This window comes from Protopterus annectens, chromosome 11.part0 (genome assembly GCF_019279795.1).
Source record: "Protopterus annectens isolate FY-2018-M chromosome 11.part0, PAN1.0, whole genome shotgun sequence".
Taxonomy (NCBI): Eukaryota; Metazoa; Chordata; order Ceratodontiformes; family Protopteridae; genus Protopterus; species Protopterus annectens.
This window is the reverse complement of record NC_056745.1, coordinates 1,060,772,663-1,060,791,735: the sequence shown is the minus strand read 5'-3', so window position 1 is coordinate 1,060,791,735 and position 19,073 is coordinate 1,060,772,663. Positions and strand designations below refer to the sequence as shown.

The following is a 19,073-nucleotide window of genomic DNA, read 5'->3' as shown; positions in this document are numbered from 1 at the left end:
TCCCTCCAACAGAGAAAGACTTGGAGGCTCAGAAACTAACAAACAGTCATGGATACAGCAAATATGTATCTGGACTAGACTAGTTACAGGAAAGGTGGGAAACAAACGCAAATGCAGGATTTTAAACCAGAGGGTTGAAAGAGATGTCAAAACTGCCCAAACGCCCAATAAACTATAATTTATGGGCCAGAAACCACTCTTGCGGTAGATAGGCTACCTAGAGCTTACCACTCCCACTGATAAGCTAGAGGGCTTCCTTCCAACACAAAAAGGCTTGAGGGCTCAGAAACTTACAAACAGTCCTGGATACAGCAAATCTGTATCTGGACTAGACTAGTTAAAGGAAAGGTGGGAAACAAGAGCAAATGCAGGCTTTTAAACCAGAAGGTTGAAAGAGATGGAAAAACTGCCCAAACAGCAGTGGCACAGTAAAACTTCCTCTTAGTTCATCCGAACTGTGCTTTTATTTTTATCCTTACTTACTAGATATTTCTTAGATTATTTAGTAAGAAAATGGTGTTACAACTTCTTATGTCATAAATTCTAGACATAATAAAGCTACACATCCTATTTCCGTTCAGTTCTGAGGCAGTCTTTTCCAATTATAGCACCTTGTAAGATGACACTTTTTGTTTTAAAGATATACAACTCAAAAACCTTGACTAATTCTGACATATTTGGCTTAACTTTTAAAATTTCCTTCTGAAGAAATGAGTTGAGTAAAGCAACCGTTAGGGAATACAGGTACTGGCATCTGCAGCTACAAACAGGTGTAAAAGAAGCTATGAATATAGTTGTGCATTTATGCTTGCCTACCTAACCAGGAAACTGTAAAAGATGATCAGAGGTGATGTTGGGCTGCTTGTTGCACTCTGGGACAAATGGGAAGCTTCATAATGAAATGAGTAGAATAAGGTACATGAGCTGATAATGCAACTTTTCATCAACTGGGGAAACAAAGTTTAGAAGTTTAAATGAAGCCAGCAACTGCAATCTGTTTTGTATTCTTGTTAGGAAAGTAATATTTGTTTTTTTTGTAAGATGTGAGTTATGTTTGCGTTGTCTGTTCACTCAGAACAGTGTATAATTAGTGTACACTTAGTATAGGTGTTATTGAATCCCAGGGATAGTAGGATCTTGCAAGTACCCTGGAATAAAGGAAGTCCATAGTGAGCATTGTATAAACAGAATGCGAATCTCAAAGAAAGAGGGAGTCCATGTCATAAAAAGGCTTTTAAAATAAACAAGAAAGAATGAGATTAGCTAAGCTCTAATGTGTGTGTGTGTTTTTGCATAATATGCACCATTTATGATCTTTCTATAACAAACTATTTATTGAAACATGAACAACAATAAAGCAATGATCAACACAAGATTCTTCTCAAGTATAAAATGTAACAATTTTATCATGTAATAATATATAATAAATATTAACACAAGAAAAATGGAACTCCATCTAGTCTGTGATAATTATAACATACACACATACACATTAATAGTGTAGAAATGTTATGCCATGGATTGTATTTGTAGTGTAAATAATTAACACCAATTTGGGATAAAGTAAGAAACTAAAAGAGGGGTTCAGCTTACCTGAGTTTTGTGACTGAGCGTTAGCAACAAGTCCTGTGTAAACACACAAAAAAAATTATATAGTACAACTGTAATACTTTCCTATCTGTAACAGGCAAAATTACTTTTTTATTACTCATAATTTAACATGCAGTTGTAGTCTGAAAAAAGTGTGCTATCTATTATGTATCTCCATCTAGTGTGTTTGTACAATATACATGCATGGCCAGTGTTCTATCTGACACTTAAAGAAACAGAGCAAGTGAGATTTTCAACAACTATATGTCACATTTGTAAATCCTAGATAAAAAAAAAATGTTAATTTGGTGAGGTTAGGTACATTGGTAGACCGGGTGACCATGGAGGAGCCTTGTCCATTCTCCAAATTGCACCAAAAGCATTGTCTGGTTAAGTGACTTGCTCAAGTTTACAAAGTAGCCTGATGAAGACTGAAAGGATCAAACTTTTTACCATAAGAAGTTGCTTCATAACAGTTCACAGCCTTAATCCTCCATGGCAAATAAGATGAATATATTGTAAAATCTTGGAGGATGTACACCATGTTTCTTTGCTAGAATGATAAGGTTGCAATGACTTATGTGATTCCTGTTTTTTTTGTTTTTTAAAAATTTAAAATAATATGAATAATGGTCCCAAATCAGTGAACACAGTGGGTCCTAGAGTAGAAGAGGACCAAAATGGTGGCTATAATTTTTTAGGTTCACAGAACAGCAAGGGTAAGGAAAGGAATGGATGTTACATCTTCCCTCATTCTGAAGGAGAACTACAATGAATGTTTGTGTTCTCTTTGGATGAGTAATATAAAGGTACATCATAGCCTTTTGAGAGATGAATAAGACAATTTAAATATGGGAGTTATTTGAAATCCATGATAAATTTAGAGCATTTAGTGCAGGTCAGAAATGATCTGCAAGCATATTCATCCTCAACAGTATGGTCTCATCACAGCAAATGTGAAGATTAGGCAAGAAGGCATGAATGAGTGCAGGATAGTATGGAATGGGGTTTATTTATAAAATCATACAATACTGTCATGCGGTGGTGGTGCTGCGGTAGCGTTGTCACCTCATAGTAAGACGTTGTCCTGTTCGATTTTCAGCTAGAGCATCTTCTGTGTGGAGACATGCATGAATGGGTGTACCTTCGTTGAAGGTTGTGTGTCAGGGCTGGCAACTTGGCATGTAAAAATTTACTGCCAATCATTAGCGGACTGGAGTTCTGCTGTGGAGACCCCTAACCGGGAAAAGCCAAAAGACACAACAACAACAATCTTGTCATGCTACACAACCGAGAGACTTAAGCAAATAAAATGATTAACTTCCCAAGACAAAATTACACTGGAATGTCTTTCTGTAGTTATAAAGTACTCCAGGTTTTAATGAGATTTTTAAATCTTTTTGTATTTTTATTAGTATAGTTTCTCAGCACTGATATATTACAGGTTATGATACTAAAGCAATAAGGCAAAGCAAATTCAGTTTAGCTGATTAGTCTATGTATACCACATCCTGAATGTTAATACTTTCAAATATGTAGGTCCAAGGAGGTCATTGTTCCACCGTATTCAGCATTCATTAGACCTATCACAGAGTATCATACTCCTTTCAGTATGTATCTAACCAGGAGCACTGACAGAGGTTTTGCATTTAAAGAAAACAGGGCATAAGTAACATGTCCCATGCAGACAGCACTAAGGCTCTATCCCTGTATTCTATCTCCTACAGGCTGTTGAGGGAAGAGCTATGCCTGGCATGCAAGGCATTTTTAGACCCCACCCTGATGGATATCCTGCACCAGAATTACCTGATCTAAGGACTTAAACCTTGCCTGTGATATAAATATGACCTGCTGGAGAGGCAGGTATGTATTCCAAAGACTACCAATTCTGTGTAACAGGATCCCTATCCATGTGAAGCAGAGCTCCTCCTTAATCCAATTCAAGTATAACTTGGACAACTGGATAGGTAACAGGAAATACATCCCTAGTTTGGCAAGTAAGTCTCTAATGGACACAGGTAGCCTATATATGGTTCATCTCCCAGGCCTCTGTTTACAATTATCAATGGTACTTGAACTTTTTAGAGATTTGGGTTGCATGGCTAGGCTTAAAAAAGGCCCTTGTGATCATTAGCCTAGTACACACCTATGAACATATGAAACTATAAACCTACCATACGACCAATTAAATAAATAAAAATCATTAATAATATATGCAATGGAGAGGCTTTAATAAATAGGAAACGGATGTTTCTGGAAATCGATTAGGCATCGATAATGTATAAAAGAATGCTGTTAGCACTGCATACATGCAAGGGTGGGCATTATGACACCTTAGCTGCAAACAGAAAATGGATAAATAACTGGATAACTATTTATTATAGAGGATGAAGACTATATGAGCTGCTAACATGCTTCATCGTGTGGTCCTTGATTTGAGTCCTCAGTCTCTTATAATGGAGCTGTCAGCATTATTAGACTTTTTTGAAAACCAACATGCACATTATTTCTTGCCATATTTTCAGATTAAAAAATATGAAATCACTGTAAAGGAAGCACCCTTGATTTTGTACGTACATATAAGATAATTAATCTAATCTTTACTGAGACCTTGGACCTTGTGTGTGTGTGTGTGTGTGTGTGTGTGTGTGTGTGTGTGTGTGTGTGTGTGTGTGTGTGTGTGTGTGTGTGTGTATGTTTGTGAGATAAAGAGAAAAGGTTGGGAGTCTACTTATGACTTAACATAGCTGGATTTTTAATCATTTAATATACCCACTCCCTATTTAAGTTGCTGTGCTAAGTTCAGAGACATGAAGTAGAAGCTGTGCTTTTTGTGTAGCTTAATGCACAGAAAAACTTAGAATTTTTAAGCATATAAAAACTGGCACTCAACGAATGAATGAAACTTTAAAAATAAATTGCAGATAAAAAGTATTTGTTTATCTAGTAAGAAGCTAAAGTGGCTGCACCATACCTAGCGTCTCAGAGTATTTATTTTGCTTACACTAGTGACTACCAAGGTAGGTTTTTCTCTCCATGTCCTTTCCTCTGTATAACATCTTTCATTTCTGCATTTGACTAATAAGATTTTATGTGTCATCATTCATTCCATTTGCATCTTTCAAATATTAATCTAAGTGTACAGCTTTTGCATCCACACCTCAACCTTCTACGGTATTTGGCTCTATTAAATGTTTGGATATTCAGGCAAAACAGTACTTAATGGGTTTACATTAGTTTCACTTTAAGCTGCCCTTTTTTGTAGTTGCTTACTAATTAAAACTGCAGGTGAAAATGGATGGATTTCTTTGATTGAAGTTTATTAAGTCTTCAAACCAACAATATATAGTACTTACATTTTTATGAGCAAAATCCAAGACTAGAAGTCATAGACAAATTGTATAATATACAAAGTTGCACCTATGGCTTTACACAGTATATAAGGGGGTCATTATTCACAGACCCCTTGCTACTAAGTAAAAAAGTATTGCTAGAGTCAGCAGCAAGAGTTTGTGGAGTCACACCATAATATAAGTATTTTGGGAGAATAGCCTATTTAAATTTGGCCATTGTACAACTCCTTGAGGATTCTTAAATAGTTCAGTGATTCGTAGATGTCCATACTTCACAATATCCACACAGAGTACTGCACTGATATATAAGTGTATGTAGGGAAGCTGTGTGCAATGAATCAATGCAACTTCTCCTTCAGATTGCTGATCGTGTACAGTCTGGCATGTGTGCATGCATGTCTGTGTAGTTACTAGGACAGCGTGCCAGTAATTCATGTGATTGTATATACCTGAGTGCTTTTTGTGAGGTCATATATGTTGATTTTTGTGTGTGTTTTATGCCCACTGCATGCAAAGATTTCTGGGTGTTGCGGACAGGTAAATGATGAGTCTGCTGGCACTAGATATGAACATATATGTGTGGTTGTATATATGAGAGTCTGTGTGTGTGTGTGTGTGTGTGTGTGTGTGTGTGTGTGTGTGTGTGTGTGTGTGTGTGTGTGTGTGTGGGTGTGTGTGTGTGTGTGTGTGCTTGTGTGTGCGTGTGTGTGTGTGTGTGTGTGTGTGTGTGTGTGTGTGTGTGTGTGTGTGTGTGTGTATGTGTGTGTTCGTGTGCGTGTGTGTGATGTGTGAATGTCTGTCTGTCTATCTGACTGTCTGTCAGTGTGTCTGTCTGTCTGCCTATGCAAGCCTGTTTGCTTACATCCGTCCATCCACAACCCCTTTTTCCATTTTTGCTGAAAGAGTCAGGTTGTCACATCAACAATAACAACCATCTAGAGCTAAGTTATTTGGGATAGGGGAATGTGTGTGACTTTTTCTTGTACTGTAGGTTCCTAAGAACTTGGTCCAAGTGGGTATGGAGCAGAAAAAACAAGTTTAAAATGAAGAACCAAAATACTCCAAAATAGCGTACCTGCTCATGAAGAACAAAACCACAGACCACCAGATGATTTATAATGTGCCGAAAACCTCTAGCATGTAAATCAATATACACTGAGACCAAATGTAAAACTAGGCACTACAGTAAAGGCAAAACAGCCTGTAAAGAGTCTCAGTATTTCACCAACCACATAAAAATGACATTGGAAATCCAAAAATATAGTGAAAGGCAAAAGAGGCAGTGGGACTGGGAAATATTCAAAATTTTAAGAACTATAATGAACATTTTGTAAAAAAAAATACAGTTCAGTTTTATATAACTGAGCACTTTTGTCCTGTGTATCAGATAGGACTTCTTCAGAACCATATTGTGGCTGAAGTCTCCTAAGTTTTATCTATTGCCATGACCCAATTAAGTTAAAGTTAACCAATTAACCAATAACTATATTCCAGTCCTAACTGATTTACCTTTAAGAGATATTGCAATAAGCAACATTGTGAAGTAGGGAAGCACAAGATAATGCACTTAAATTTTACAAAACAAATACAGTCAATAAAAAATCACATCTGACAAGCCCAATAACGTGAAAAATAGGAAATAGTAAAGTTAATGCAAAAATATACACCTATATGTATGTTATAAAAATAAAACTATTACAAATGTATCATAACTTAGCTGATCTTAACCTAAGTAGTGGTGTAATAGAGATTAGGTCATTTAAGCCTGGTTTATTGTTGGCTGCTATGGACCGTTGCCAGTATAGCTCCTGTATGTTAACTTATTTTCCCACTGACCCACTCTTGGATCTTTCAAGACCTGTTCAAGGATGAAGGAGGTAAAACAACCATTTTTGCATGTCTCAAGGTACTTAGCTAGGGCATTAGTATATGGCTTGATGTTGTACAGGTGCTTCATTAAAATTCTTAATATTTTAAATATTTCCCAGAACCATCGCCTCTTTTGGCTTTTACTATTTTTTTTTTTTTTTTTTTTTGGATTTCCATTGGCGTATTATGTGGACTGTGATGAACAGAAACTCTTCGCAGGCTGTTTTGCCTTTATTGTAGTCCTTGGCTTTACTTTTGGTCTCAGTGTATATTGATTTATGTGCTAGAGGTTTATGGCACATTTCAAATGACCTGGTGGTGTGTGGTTTTGTACTCGGTGAGCAGGTACATTCTTTTGGCGTGTTTTGGTTCATTGTATTGCAGGTTCTTGCTCTATGTACTTGCACACAATGGCAAGGAACTCACGTGAGCAGTTGTCTAATCAATGAGAAATTCATATAGTCGTGTGTCACATTAAATGAGAGAAGCTCGACTCGCTGTATCTGAACTGGATGAGTTGCACTTTTGAATAAGATGAGTATGAATTACAGGAATGCATGTTCTTTCTCTCTGAGAAATTGTTAAACAAGAGGTAAATAAGTGACAGGCAGTGAAGACTTGTAATATCTCCCATGGGAATGTGAGTGCTTGATATTATGATGATATAGTGCTATAAGCTAGGTTCAGTGGTGTAAATTTTGTAGTAGAACATGATAACATTGAGAGTGATAAGGTAAATGTTTTGATATAAGTGAAGAAATAGCTAGTTGTTTAGTCAAGTATACTGATAAACTAGTATCTAAATAGTTATTATTATAAGTAATAATTATCCTAATACTAGTGATTGTGCCAGTATTCATCGCTTTATAACCTAAACTGTCCACTTTACCAAATATATTATTCTTAGATAGACTGGTACATCATATTTATAATAGCTAGTTAGTCCTTTGTTGTTTGTACTCTAGCCTCATTGGTTCTTTTTGCTATGATTGTTATACTTAGCAAAGGTATTCACCCAAACTGTGTGTAGATGTACATGTAGTGTAATTTTGAGTTTGTTGTTTGTGGCCCCATCCAGAATCATTTTCATTTCCTTATGTCCACCTTGTGGCATAGGCTCAGACTCACCTGCAACCCTGATTATGATTAAATAGTTGATCAGATACTGAATGAGTTAATGATTATTAGAGAATGGACAAACTGGACAACAACACACCCTGATTGGAGAAGGAACATTCTCCAGCAGGGTATGAATGTACAAGTAATGCCTACTGACAAATGAGACCACCGCTTCATGGCAGTGTATCAAGCTGACATGGAGCTCGGACTTAAAAAAAAATAAATAAATAATAGTCACCATTGTTTTAAGTTCACTAAGTACTGGTTCTGCTGTTTAGTGACCATAAAATGTAAAACAAAAAAAAAAAAAAAAAAAAAAAAGGAGAGAGACTGTGTGTGTGTGTGTGTGTGTGTGTGTGTGTGTGTGTGTGTGTGTGTGTGTGTGTGTGTGTGTGTGTGTATGTGTGTGTGTGAGTGTGTGTGTGTGTGTGTGTGTGAGAGAGAGAAAGAGATCGAGAGAGTGAGAGAGAAAGTGAGAGTGATCTTGTGTGACTGAATGCATGTTTGAAAGTAGAGGAGACTGTGTGTGTGTGTGAGAGAGATTGTGAGAGTGATAGCGGTCTTGTGTGAGTGAAAGCTTGTATTATAAATCTAAATCCGTGAACAGCTTCCTGTAATTAATGCTTACACTTTCCAATCCTAATCTCTGCTACTCGCTCTCCTTGCTAATAGCTCTTCCACTTCATATGCTTGCTATGTAATGCCCTTCTCTCTCAATTCTTATGTTTTCTATATGCTTAAATCTATGTATAACTGTATAATAACTTCTGTCTTAAAATGCATAATTCTATATATAACTGTATAAATCTAAAATGCTGGTATAATTCTATGTATAACTTTACAAGTGTATAATGCTTATCAGCTGTATGTAATGCGGAGCTTTTCTCCCCGGGCCTCCACTGAAAACGGGCGCCCTGAGCCCAGTGGACTTCCCCGGTTATCAAACTGGAAATAAATAAATAAATAAATAAAATAAATAAATGAAAACAGAGGAGCCTTTGTATGTGAGAGATTCACAGTGAGATTAATCATGTGTGAGTGGCTGTGTGTACGAAAGCAGAGGAGACTGTGTCTGTGTATATGTATGCGTGTAAAAGCAAAAGAGACTGTGTATGTGTGTATGGGAGACAGAATGGGCTCTATGTAAAATTGTTGCATTTTACTTGGTTATTATTTTTTAAGCACTATAAAAAATAAAACAAAAATAAATAACAAAACACAACACTTTTACAGAGAGCTCATTCTCTAAGCCCAATAATACCCTCCAGGGCATGTGTTAATGAGTCCCTATTAATTAGATGAAGCTTTAGCTTGTCAAACTGCAAAAAGATCAACAGCTAAAGATCGAAAGAGCCAAACCGCAAATGGCCAGCTAAGCAAATTTTTTCTCAGGGAAAGAATTTGCTTGGCCGTTAATGGGAATTTGTCCTTTCCTCATTGTGGAGCGATATTGGAGTTAGTATATTTAGTGGGTTTATATCACAAGTTCAAGGTTTGAAAGCTTTGAATCTCATATGATCGACATCATATGAGCAAAGTTTTCAAACATCAAACGTTTTAGCGGAGATCGCCGTAGGGAATATTTCCTTTCACTTCAATGTAGTGCGATCTCGGAGTTGGTATATTTAAGTAGCGGGGGGTGTGGGGGTGCAGGGGGCTTGCCCCGCTGCATAGAGCATTCAGGTAGGTTCTTTTGTTTTTAGTTTGTTTATATTTTAAGTTCAGTGTTTGAAAACCTCGGTCATATGCAGTCGATCATATGAGATTTGAAGTTTTCAGACTTCAAACTTATAATATAGACCCTATTTAGTTAGGGGCAGTGGGGGGCAAAGTCCCCCATTTAATTCAGGTTGAAAGATTTTGTTTTGTGCAAGGGCCAAGCAAATTCTTTCCATGGGAAAAAATTTGCTTAGTTGATCATACGTGGTTTGGAAGTTTTGATCTTTAGCTGTCAATCTTTTGTAGTTCAACAAGCTAATGTTTCGTCAAATTAATTGGGACCCATGTAAATGTGTAATTAATGTCCTTCCTGGGGTGTAGAGGCCTCTTGACGGCCATTAATTACACTTTAAAATACACCATGGAGGGCATTATTGCTTGCTTGTTTTGCTCATTTCAGATGATATATTCGGTTTTCTGTTTAAGTTATTGGAGCTATGCAATCTGGGACCCTACTGCAATTGGAATCTTCTCAGTTGGACATTCCCAATCAATAAATGCAGTTCAAAATAAATAAACCAAACATTGATTTCCGATGAATGTGCGCAATTTTTTATCACTGTTTTATGCATCTGGAATGGAATTTTTTATATTTTTGGGGATAATCAAAAAAAGCATCTATATGGTAAAACAGGGGGTTATCAAATTATTGGTTGCAGTTCTATAAATGTCAGTGTGTTAAAAGACCATTAACACTGAAATTCATTGCTGACTGATTTGGGCATTTTATGATGTGTATCTTTGAAATTATTGATGTTTGTAGTATGCAGGGTGTTGATTGGCTTTGTATGACTGACAAGTGAGGTACCAGAAAGACTGCTTTAGATTTGCTTTTATAGTGAATCACATGACTATATTGTAATGTATCACAGAATGTTGCAGACAGGATGCAAGAACAGTTTTTAGTTTGCTCTATGGTTGCCATTTTTCCATGCTTGTATAATCACAAAGTTAGTGCATTTATGTAGTGATGCTGTGTGGATGAAGACACCTATACAAGGCACAGAAGGTGGCTTGTCCATGCAAAAAAATAAATAAATAAATAATGCTTGTTTTGTTGTTTGTGACAGCTGAGCTGTGTGTGATATCACATTACTTTCTTGGTAATGTAATAGGTCTTAATATTTACGACCCCAGTGGCATAACAGTATAGACAAATTATTGTAATTTTGTAGACATTTTTGTGATGAATACAGTACAGAAATGTCTGTTTTAGAGTAAAAGTTATTTGACTTTATTCAGTGAGTAGTACTTCTGTAACTGACAATATTTTAATGAGTTTCTAGCATTTGAAGATGCTGGTAAAATACATGTACCATGATGATGTTTTGTTCAAAATTTAAACAAATGTGGGATGATGGTCAACCTTCTCTGCCTTAGAAATAGTGAATAACTTTACATGTTAATGACATTAGAACTAAATAGAAGTGCCCTTTTTAAACATTTAAAACACATTGCAACACATTTTCTCTCATTGGGATTGATAGAGTTTATGGTGGTAAATTCACCCATTCAAAACATTAATGATAGATAAAAAAGAAAATGCATAGACTATAAACTTCAGAGCTGATTTAAGCTAGCATCAAATAACCATCTATAAATAATAAATTCATGTGCAGTAATAATTATTTCGCTTGTTTTAAGTCTGGTTGTACTAGCATTATTTGACCAGCAGATGGAGACATTTGGTTCATAGGGTCATTGGGCCATAGGAGATTACTAGGCTAATGCTCAATAGTCTTTACCAGTCCAACCAGTTTTACCCAGATTTTACCCAATTTTCTATTCCTAGAGGAAGGATAGACAGGTCAGCGAGAAGGATTTTGACTATTTTTACAGACTGTGTCTGTTCATAAGGGACACGGGTGCTAACTCAGGAGTGAATTTGCAATTTTCCATCCATTGGTCCAGATTGCACTTGAAGATGGTCAGGGAAAGGCTCTGTTTCACGTGAATAGGAAACCTATTCCAGAGAAGGAACAATCTCTGGGACACATATATGTCTCTCCAGCATGATCTATTCATGTCAGAGAACAGGTTGAGACTTGGAGTGGGTAACCCTCCTGCAGTTAGTTTTGTGAATATTAAACATTTCCATCAGGACTGGGTCAGAGACTGCCTTATAGGTCAGGAACAGATCAACCCTCAGTAATCTGGAGGAAACAGAATACAGTGGTAGGGTTTAATCGGTACACATATGACATGTTGATTATGCCATGTATTTTTTTGGTGAGAAACCTTTGAGGATGCTCCCAACTGTTGAAGGTACCTAGTGAGGTACATGCCATAGGTGCATTGTATTTGATTTCTGGTCTAATGGGGGTTGACTACAGTGGCACTATGACAGCCTTAGATCTGGATGCCATGCCCTTATTTAGAAGCTGAACTACACAGAAGGAATTCCTCACCACAATGGGCACATGGTGGTCAAAGTTCAGATTACTATCTATCTGAGTACCCAGAGCTCTCACCACTGGGTCCTATTTTAATTGGTGCTATCAATTTTGCAATTTCCAGGGGTATTTGATTTCCCAAAGGGTATTATTATGAAATTCTTCACCTTTAGTTTAAGGCCATGGCTCTGACAGCAATCATTAGTCTACATCAGATCTGTATGTAGGACATCAACATCATGTAAGGAGTCCGTGACTATCCCCAGCTTGCAGTCTTCAGCAAACTTGGTCAGCCAAAGGCCATCTACATTTGCCTTGACTTCTGGGAAGTATATCCCAAAAAGAAGAGGGCCCAGCACTGAGCTCTGTAGTACTCCACTGATGACTGGACTCATGTGGATGTGGATAGTCCCACTCTAACAACGTGTCCTATCCATGAGCCATTTGGCTATCCATCTGGTGATGTAAAGGCTTATGCTCAATTTTATAAGTTTGTCTGTAATACCTAAGTGAAGTATTGTGTCAAATGTCTTGTCCAGATCAGGGTAGGCAATATGCACTGTGTTACTCTCATCCCTGGCCTTGGTGACCTTCTCAAACTAGTCTACTAGACTGAGCAGGCAGGACATGTCCTTGATGAAGCCAAACTGCGTTGGGTCTAGAGTCTGGAGATATCCTATGTCATTGTTTATCAGGTTCATGATTACCCTTTCCATAGGCTTGCATACGAGGCCTAGTTAAACATTTGAGTCAGTAGTTTCCTGGGTCAGTTGATGGTCCCTTCTTGTGTGGAGGGATGATTGCTGCTATCCTACACTCTGCTGGGACAATGCCTGTCTAGAGACTGTGGTAAAATAAAGAGATGGATCTGCTAGGTCATGTCTCAAGCTATTTAATAGGCACCCTGTGATTCGATCAGGGCCCATTGATGCTTTGAGTCTAGAGTTAGAGAACACAGTCATGACTTGTTCTTTTCTAATAATGGGCAAAGTAAAGTTAGGGGGTGATGAGGGTGGTGAAATCTGAGCAGAATTTATCTGCTAACAAGTTTGCTATTTCTTTTGGCTGAGTATAGGTAGTGCCATCTACAGCCAACTCAGCATATTTTTGTTTCCCCTTAAGATTTTGGACAACCTTAAACAATGCTTTGTAGTTATCCTTTGCTTTGGAAGCTATTTTAGTCTTGTATTTAGCTTTTGAAGACTTGAATAGTTCCTTGATTTGCTTTTTGAGACTAATGAGGGATTTCTTTTTGTCTTTTGTGACCTGCAAACTCGCTTCTAAACAGGAATTTCTTCCTTCTGTTTTGTTGTCTATTTATGCTAGGAGTCCACTAGGGTGGCTTTTTTTCTGGCTAGACCTGGGTTTATTTCAGTCAAGTACTGCTGTTTCTATGCAGTTGTTTAAGTGGTTATACAGGGCATTTGTGTATACTTCTGCATAGGCTTCCATATTTTTGGGGTTAAGGGGACCTTTAATAGAAGGGAATTTTGCTTCGAAGAATTCTTTAGTATTTTAGTTTTTGAAGGTGGTTCTTCCATCACGTTTATTGCAAAGTAGACTGATTTATGATCCAGTCTTACCAATAAGGACATCATGCTGGGAGGGTGCAACACACATCCATGTTTTTGAGTACTATATCAAGGATATCTGAGCCCATAGTGGGAGAGTATGCAAGCTGTTCCAGAGCATTTGTATTGACACGAGTGCAGGGATTTCTGAGGCTGCAAGTTAGTGGTTGCATATGATTAATTTTTAAACAGAGTATTTTTCCTGTTATTTATAACATAACCTCTGTAAATTAATTAAAGTGAATATATGTATTTATTCTATTTGACAATACAGAGTTAGCTTGAGCTATCCTGGTGCTGAATCACTTTTGGTGTACTATGTATTCAGAATTCATACACCATTTTTTTCACTCTTGTGCACATCTTGATTGATAATATATGTATATTTTATATATAGATATATGCAAAGAAAGAGATTTTTGTGTGTTTTTGTTGTGTGTGTGTGTGTGTGTGTGTGTGTGTGTGTGTGTGTGTGTGTGTGTGTGTGTGTGTGTGTGTGTGTGTGTGTGTGTGTGTGTGTGTGTGTGTGTGTGTGTGTGTGTGTGTGTGTGTGTGTGTGTGTGTGTGTCTGTGTGTACCTGTACCTCTACTGGGTAAATACATAGAAGAAACAACCTTACAGTGAGACTGAGATATTAATCTGTTTACTGTTGATACACATCTTAGGGATGTCACCAATATTAATATGCATATTACCTAGTAGTCTTTATCAGATTGCTATAATAATGCTCTTATAATATCAGATATCTGAGTTAATATTATGCATTTCCTGCTTAGAGATATACAACTTTAAGTACTGTATACCTTCCCTGTATGGAACAATTATACTGTGCGGTCAGCATGTGTGTAACGTACATTGAAAATACCTATATTTATTGTGCCAAATATAATATGTAATGTGCTAGCTTGTTGTAATTATGCTATTGTTGTTTAGTTTATACTGCCTGTGACTTAGTTTAAAATACAGAAAGATCACAGTCATTCTCTACCTGTTCTGTAGTATTTATTTTATTTTCCACAAAAGCCATTTTACATCTTGTTAAAAAGTTGTTTACCATGATATTCCAACCCTCATACAAGAATATCCTTAGGTTGGCAATAAAAGTGAGATTTACACTTAAATTTAAAGTTTTATTTTGACTACACGCAATATTCATTTCATTTATGGTGGCAATATTAATATTCTTGCAAAGTGAGTGCATGTAATATAATATAATATAATATAATATAATATAATAAAATGTAATATAATATATAATATAATATAATATAATATAATATAATATAATATAATATAATATAATATAATATAATGCAATACTGGGATAGTTCCACTAGGCTAGTAGCTTATTTTCAAGGGAGACTTGAGGTAATATTTATTCTACAATGGAAATGTTTCCAGGGATTTAGGGAGCTCTCCCTTCTCTTTTCAGTAGATGCCATTGGATCTTTTGCATCCACTTAAGCTAACATTTCATCTGAAGTACAACAGACCAAGGAGTGCATTACCACCCCCCCCTTATACTACACCACAGTGACAGTAATCAATTTAGCTGGTGTGGGAATAGAATACACAACCTTGTGCATCAAAGGCAAGTGTTGCTTTGCAACTTACACTGCATCAAGGTGTATTGTGAATACACATTAAAATAGATTTATGTTAGTAGATTTTGTATAACACAAGTATCTGACAAGAAGTTATGGGCAACATGCAAACTGTAGCTGAGGGTATCTCTATTACCCTTCTGTGTCTAGATATATGAGAACCAAATAGATGTATCTCCGATGTATGTGATGTGAATTGCATCAATTGTTCTTTGTGCTGTTTGTCAAAACAACTTGAGTTAAAAATGAAGAAAGGGAGCCAAGTACCTCAAAGAACGAGGACTCAAATTTTTCTACAATAATTAATACATCAAAAATACAACGGTAATAGGACAACTCAACTGTCCTTTAACCCCAACTCTAATAAAAGTGTACCTCCATTAACTGTACAACATCTTACCTACAGGGAATAGAAGGAAATATTTTATATCACCTTTGTATGCCACTTCTGTCAATGCATTGTGTAGGACGTTTACATTAATTTTATATAATCATATAACATTTTCCTCAAATATGCATCAAGTATTAATGGGTAATTTGATAATACATTAACTGCAACTGAAAATGTTAAAGTGCCCTACTCATGAGTAGCTTGGTGTGCAACTTTCTAGAATTCCACCTACTACTCACACTACCCAACTATAACAAGCATACTCATATTCACATTCTAATGTTAACCTCATTTTCAGATAAAAATGTATATAAACTAGATGTCTGTTCCCAATACTCAACACATTGGCAAGATAAGTTTCTGTATCATGTGTCTAATTCTGTTTACACATTGATACACAAAAAACCTGCATTCCAGAAAATATAATACTAGTCATTTTTACAGATGTGGTAGAAATTAATATGTTCTTTTCTCACATGGACTTATGATATTGAGGAACTATAGCACAATCTTTTAACCTGCAGAATCTCCAAATGTTAAAGGCAAACTGACCTAGAAAGTGCAGAAACTGCAGAAAACATTGCTGTGATCACAATTTGTTTGCACTTGGTTGCCTTCAGGATTAGATATATACAACATTTCAGTATTCTGTTTTTCTTCTTTATTGGGGGTGTTTTCTTAGTTTTATCATTGTTAGGTTACGCACTGGATTGTTGTGACTGCACAATTGTATGTGGTACTTCTGAACAGACATTGATTTAGAAAGTGCATCCTATACCCAAATGGTTACTGCTACAGGAATGCAAAGGTGAAGCAACATTTTTCTAGGAATGTGGTTTTAAATAACACATTTCAAGCGAAAATGACTGCAGTTACAATGAAACTCCTAATCCACCTTAGGATAATGTAATCTGATTTAAGTATAATTGCATAGTTTTCCAGAGTAAGATGCTTGTGTAATGAAGCTATGATCCTACTTTTTTCTTTAAATTTAAGAAATGTTTAAGAAGCTGTATCTTCTTACAAGATATGACAGATGAAAGTGGCTGAGTAAATTGCTACCACATGGCAAACAACTAATGGCTGTTGGATTCAAACCAAGATTCTTGTTTATTGCTCATTTCCCCTAATGTGATGTTATATTTTCAAGAAAATGGTACTGCATTTTTCACAATGCATTACTTTAGTTTTTTAGTAATACTTGTAGTTATTGAAAGCAGAAAGTAACAAACTGGCTCATTATTTTAGCCATGTTAATCAAGGAACCACACTATTCTGACACAAGCAGTGGGTTGTTGCAAGGAGTATGTCTTGTGAGAATCTCAAGGCTTAATCTCTTTTCTTGAAAAAGATTGTGGATCCATTGCAAAGCTTCTAATACAGAGGACAGGTGCATCATGTGTACTTTTTATAGTCTGACAAAGGGATATGAAACAGCATTTTAAATATGAATAAAGAAACTTGAATATTAACATTATAAGTTTCACATAACATTTGGCCACTCATAATGGATAATAAAGTATCCTCAGCAAATGAAGGTGGAAGCTGCTCTAGAACTAGCTTTCTAGCAGTGGAGTGGTATAGTTGGACACATGTCCAGGTGAATGATGAGGACAGGAAAATGGAAAAGGTTAAGATGCAAAAGAAACAAGAGTTTTTTTAAAAACTGTAGGCCATATTCACTAACGCCCACAGTAAGTATACAAAATCGGTATTCAAGAATATCCCTTCCATACTTTTTGTGCCTTTTAGTCACTCAGAATGATTACACTATGTGTACATATAGTATCTACTTTGTGATAACCTTTATGAATCCCCGTGATATTTAAGGCTTCAAGGATATCAGTAAGAAAACTAAAATTAGGAGGAAGAAGGTGTGAGTTATGCTTGTGTTGTCTGTTCAATCAAAATGTTGCACACTTTATGTTGGAATTAAGGAATCCCAGGTTGTATCTTTTCGACCTATGCTTTTGGTGAATCATTTGGAGTTATAAATCTTTTTCTATATCGATTGTCATTCTTATGTTGCATAAACAAATCTTTAAAAAATCAGTAATGATTTAATCATCATAGGTTTTAACATGTCCATTCATTTTCTTTCTGTTTGTTTTTATCATGATAAAAATTGAACATGTTCTTTTCCTTTTTCCATTTTATATGTATCACTGACATTTTCCTCACTAGACATGTTATTATATTTTATATTTTCTTCTTTCTGCAATCTGTGTAGCAAATAAAGTAGAATCTAATTTTATTTTTGTTTCTTTTTTAAATTTTAATCTAGAAGCAAGTTTAGCTATACCCTATTGCTGGTCAGTAAAAGTCAGAATAATATTTTTAAAATTAAACAAAACTTTTCATATAGTTTGCAAAGATTTAGAATCTACCTATTCCTTAAAAATCTGATGAATGGCTTTAAAACTTCAAATAAGTAAATGAGATGCAGAAATGCAAAACTGTCTCAAATGGAAGTGTTGCACATTCTGATTCACTGCAATAAATTAATTGAACTATAATGTGAGCTTAGTTTTTTTTTCCTTCTTATTTTTATTATTATTCTGTTCGTTTGTTTTCAGTATTTTGGAGTGCGTGCTCTGTAAGACAATAGTACTACAAAGATAACCATCGGAATACACAGCAGAAAGAAAGAGAGAGAGAGAGAGAAATGCAAAAATGAGAACTAACTCAGAGAATGAAGCATCTGAAATATTATTTCAATGTTATATACTTAAAAGTCAGAAAAAAATGCTTGGAAATACAAAGAAAATAAGATTCCATAAATTACTGGCATAGGCTAAAATAAAAATACTTTCTTTCATTTATGATGTCTTTTAAAACATTATTTAAACCATCTAAATTAGTAAAAGTTGATCAGGATAATATATATATATATATATATATATATATATATATATATATATATTATATATATATATATATATATATATATATATATCAGTGCTACATCCAAACTGCTAATAAGAAGAAATGCTTACCTTTGCTTAGGCAAAATGCCCAGAGTAAAATTAATATGTTTAAATTCATGATGGTTGGCTGAAAGTGTAAGTCTCACCAGCACAGAGACTTACTATTCAAATAAAATGCTTTGTACCTTTTTATACTCACCACCTTGTTTGCACAGTGCATGAAACTAGTTGGAGAAGCAAACATTCATCATACTGACATCATCAGAATTGATTCTGAAAAAGCAAACACAATTTTAAACATATTCTGTACATATACCACATTGTGTAATTGAAAGAATATGCTAATGCTTTGAAAAAAGGTTCCAATTAGTTTTATAAAAAAATAAAAAATTTGCTATGTTTATTATATTAAATTTAGATTTTTAGATTATACCGTACGTTCTTTTGTCATATCAGTTTTGTGTCATTTAATTAACAACATGCTTTATTGTATATTCTGTAGTCTGTGGAAGCCTGAAAGAATTTACATACTTGCA

General features: G+C 35.6%; 1 protein-coding gene across 17 annotated transcripts in view; it reads right to left on the bottom strand.

The window, feature by feature from the left end:
- Positions 1–18,691, bottom strand: part of LOC122815694 (mucin-19-like) — a 505,085-nt gene extending 486,394 nt beyond the window's left edge. For 16 of the 17 annotated variants that reach the window (XM_044088400.1, XM_044088403.1, XM_044088404.1 and 13 more), the window contains exons 1-2: positions 18,607–18,687; positions 1,594–1,626 (exon numbers count right to left, since the gene is read on the bottom strand). In XM_044088400.1, coding sequence (XP_043944335.1) covers positions 1,594–1,626; positions 18,607–18,655 — 82 coding nt within the window. In that variant the 5' untranslated portion in view covers positions 18,656–18,687. Of the gene's footprint in view, positions 1–1,593; positions 1,627–18,606 lie in introns of all 17 variants that reach the window. The other variant, XM_044088394.1, reaches the window with a different exon arrangement.
- Between the last annotated feature and the right edge of the window lie 382 nt (positions 18,692–19,073).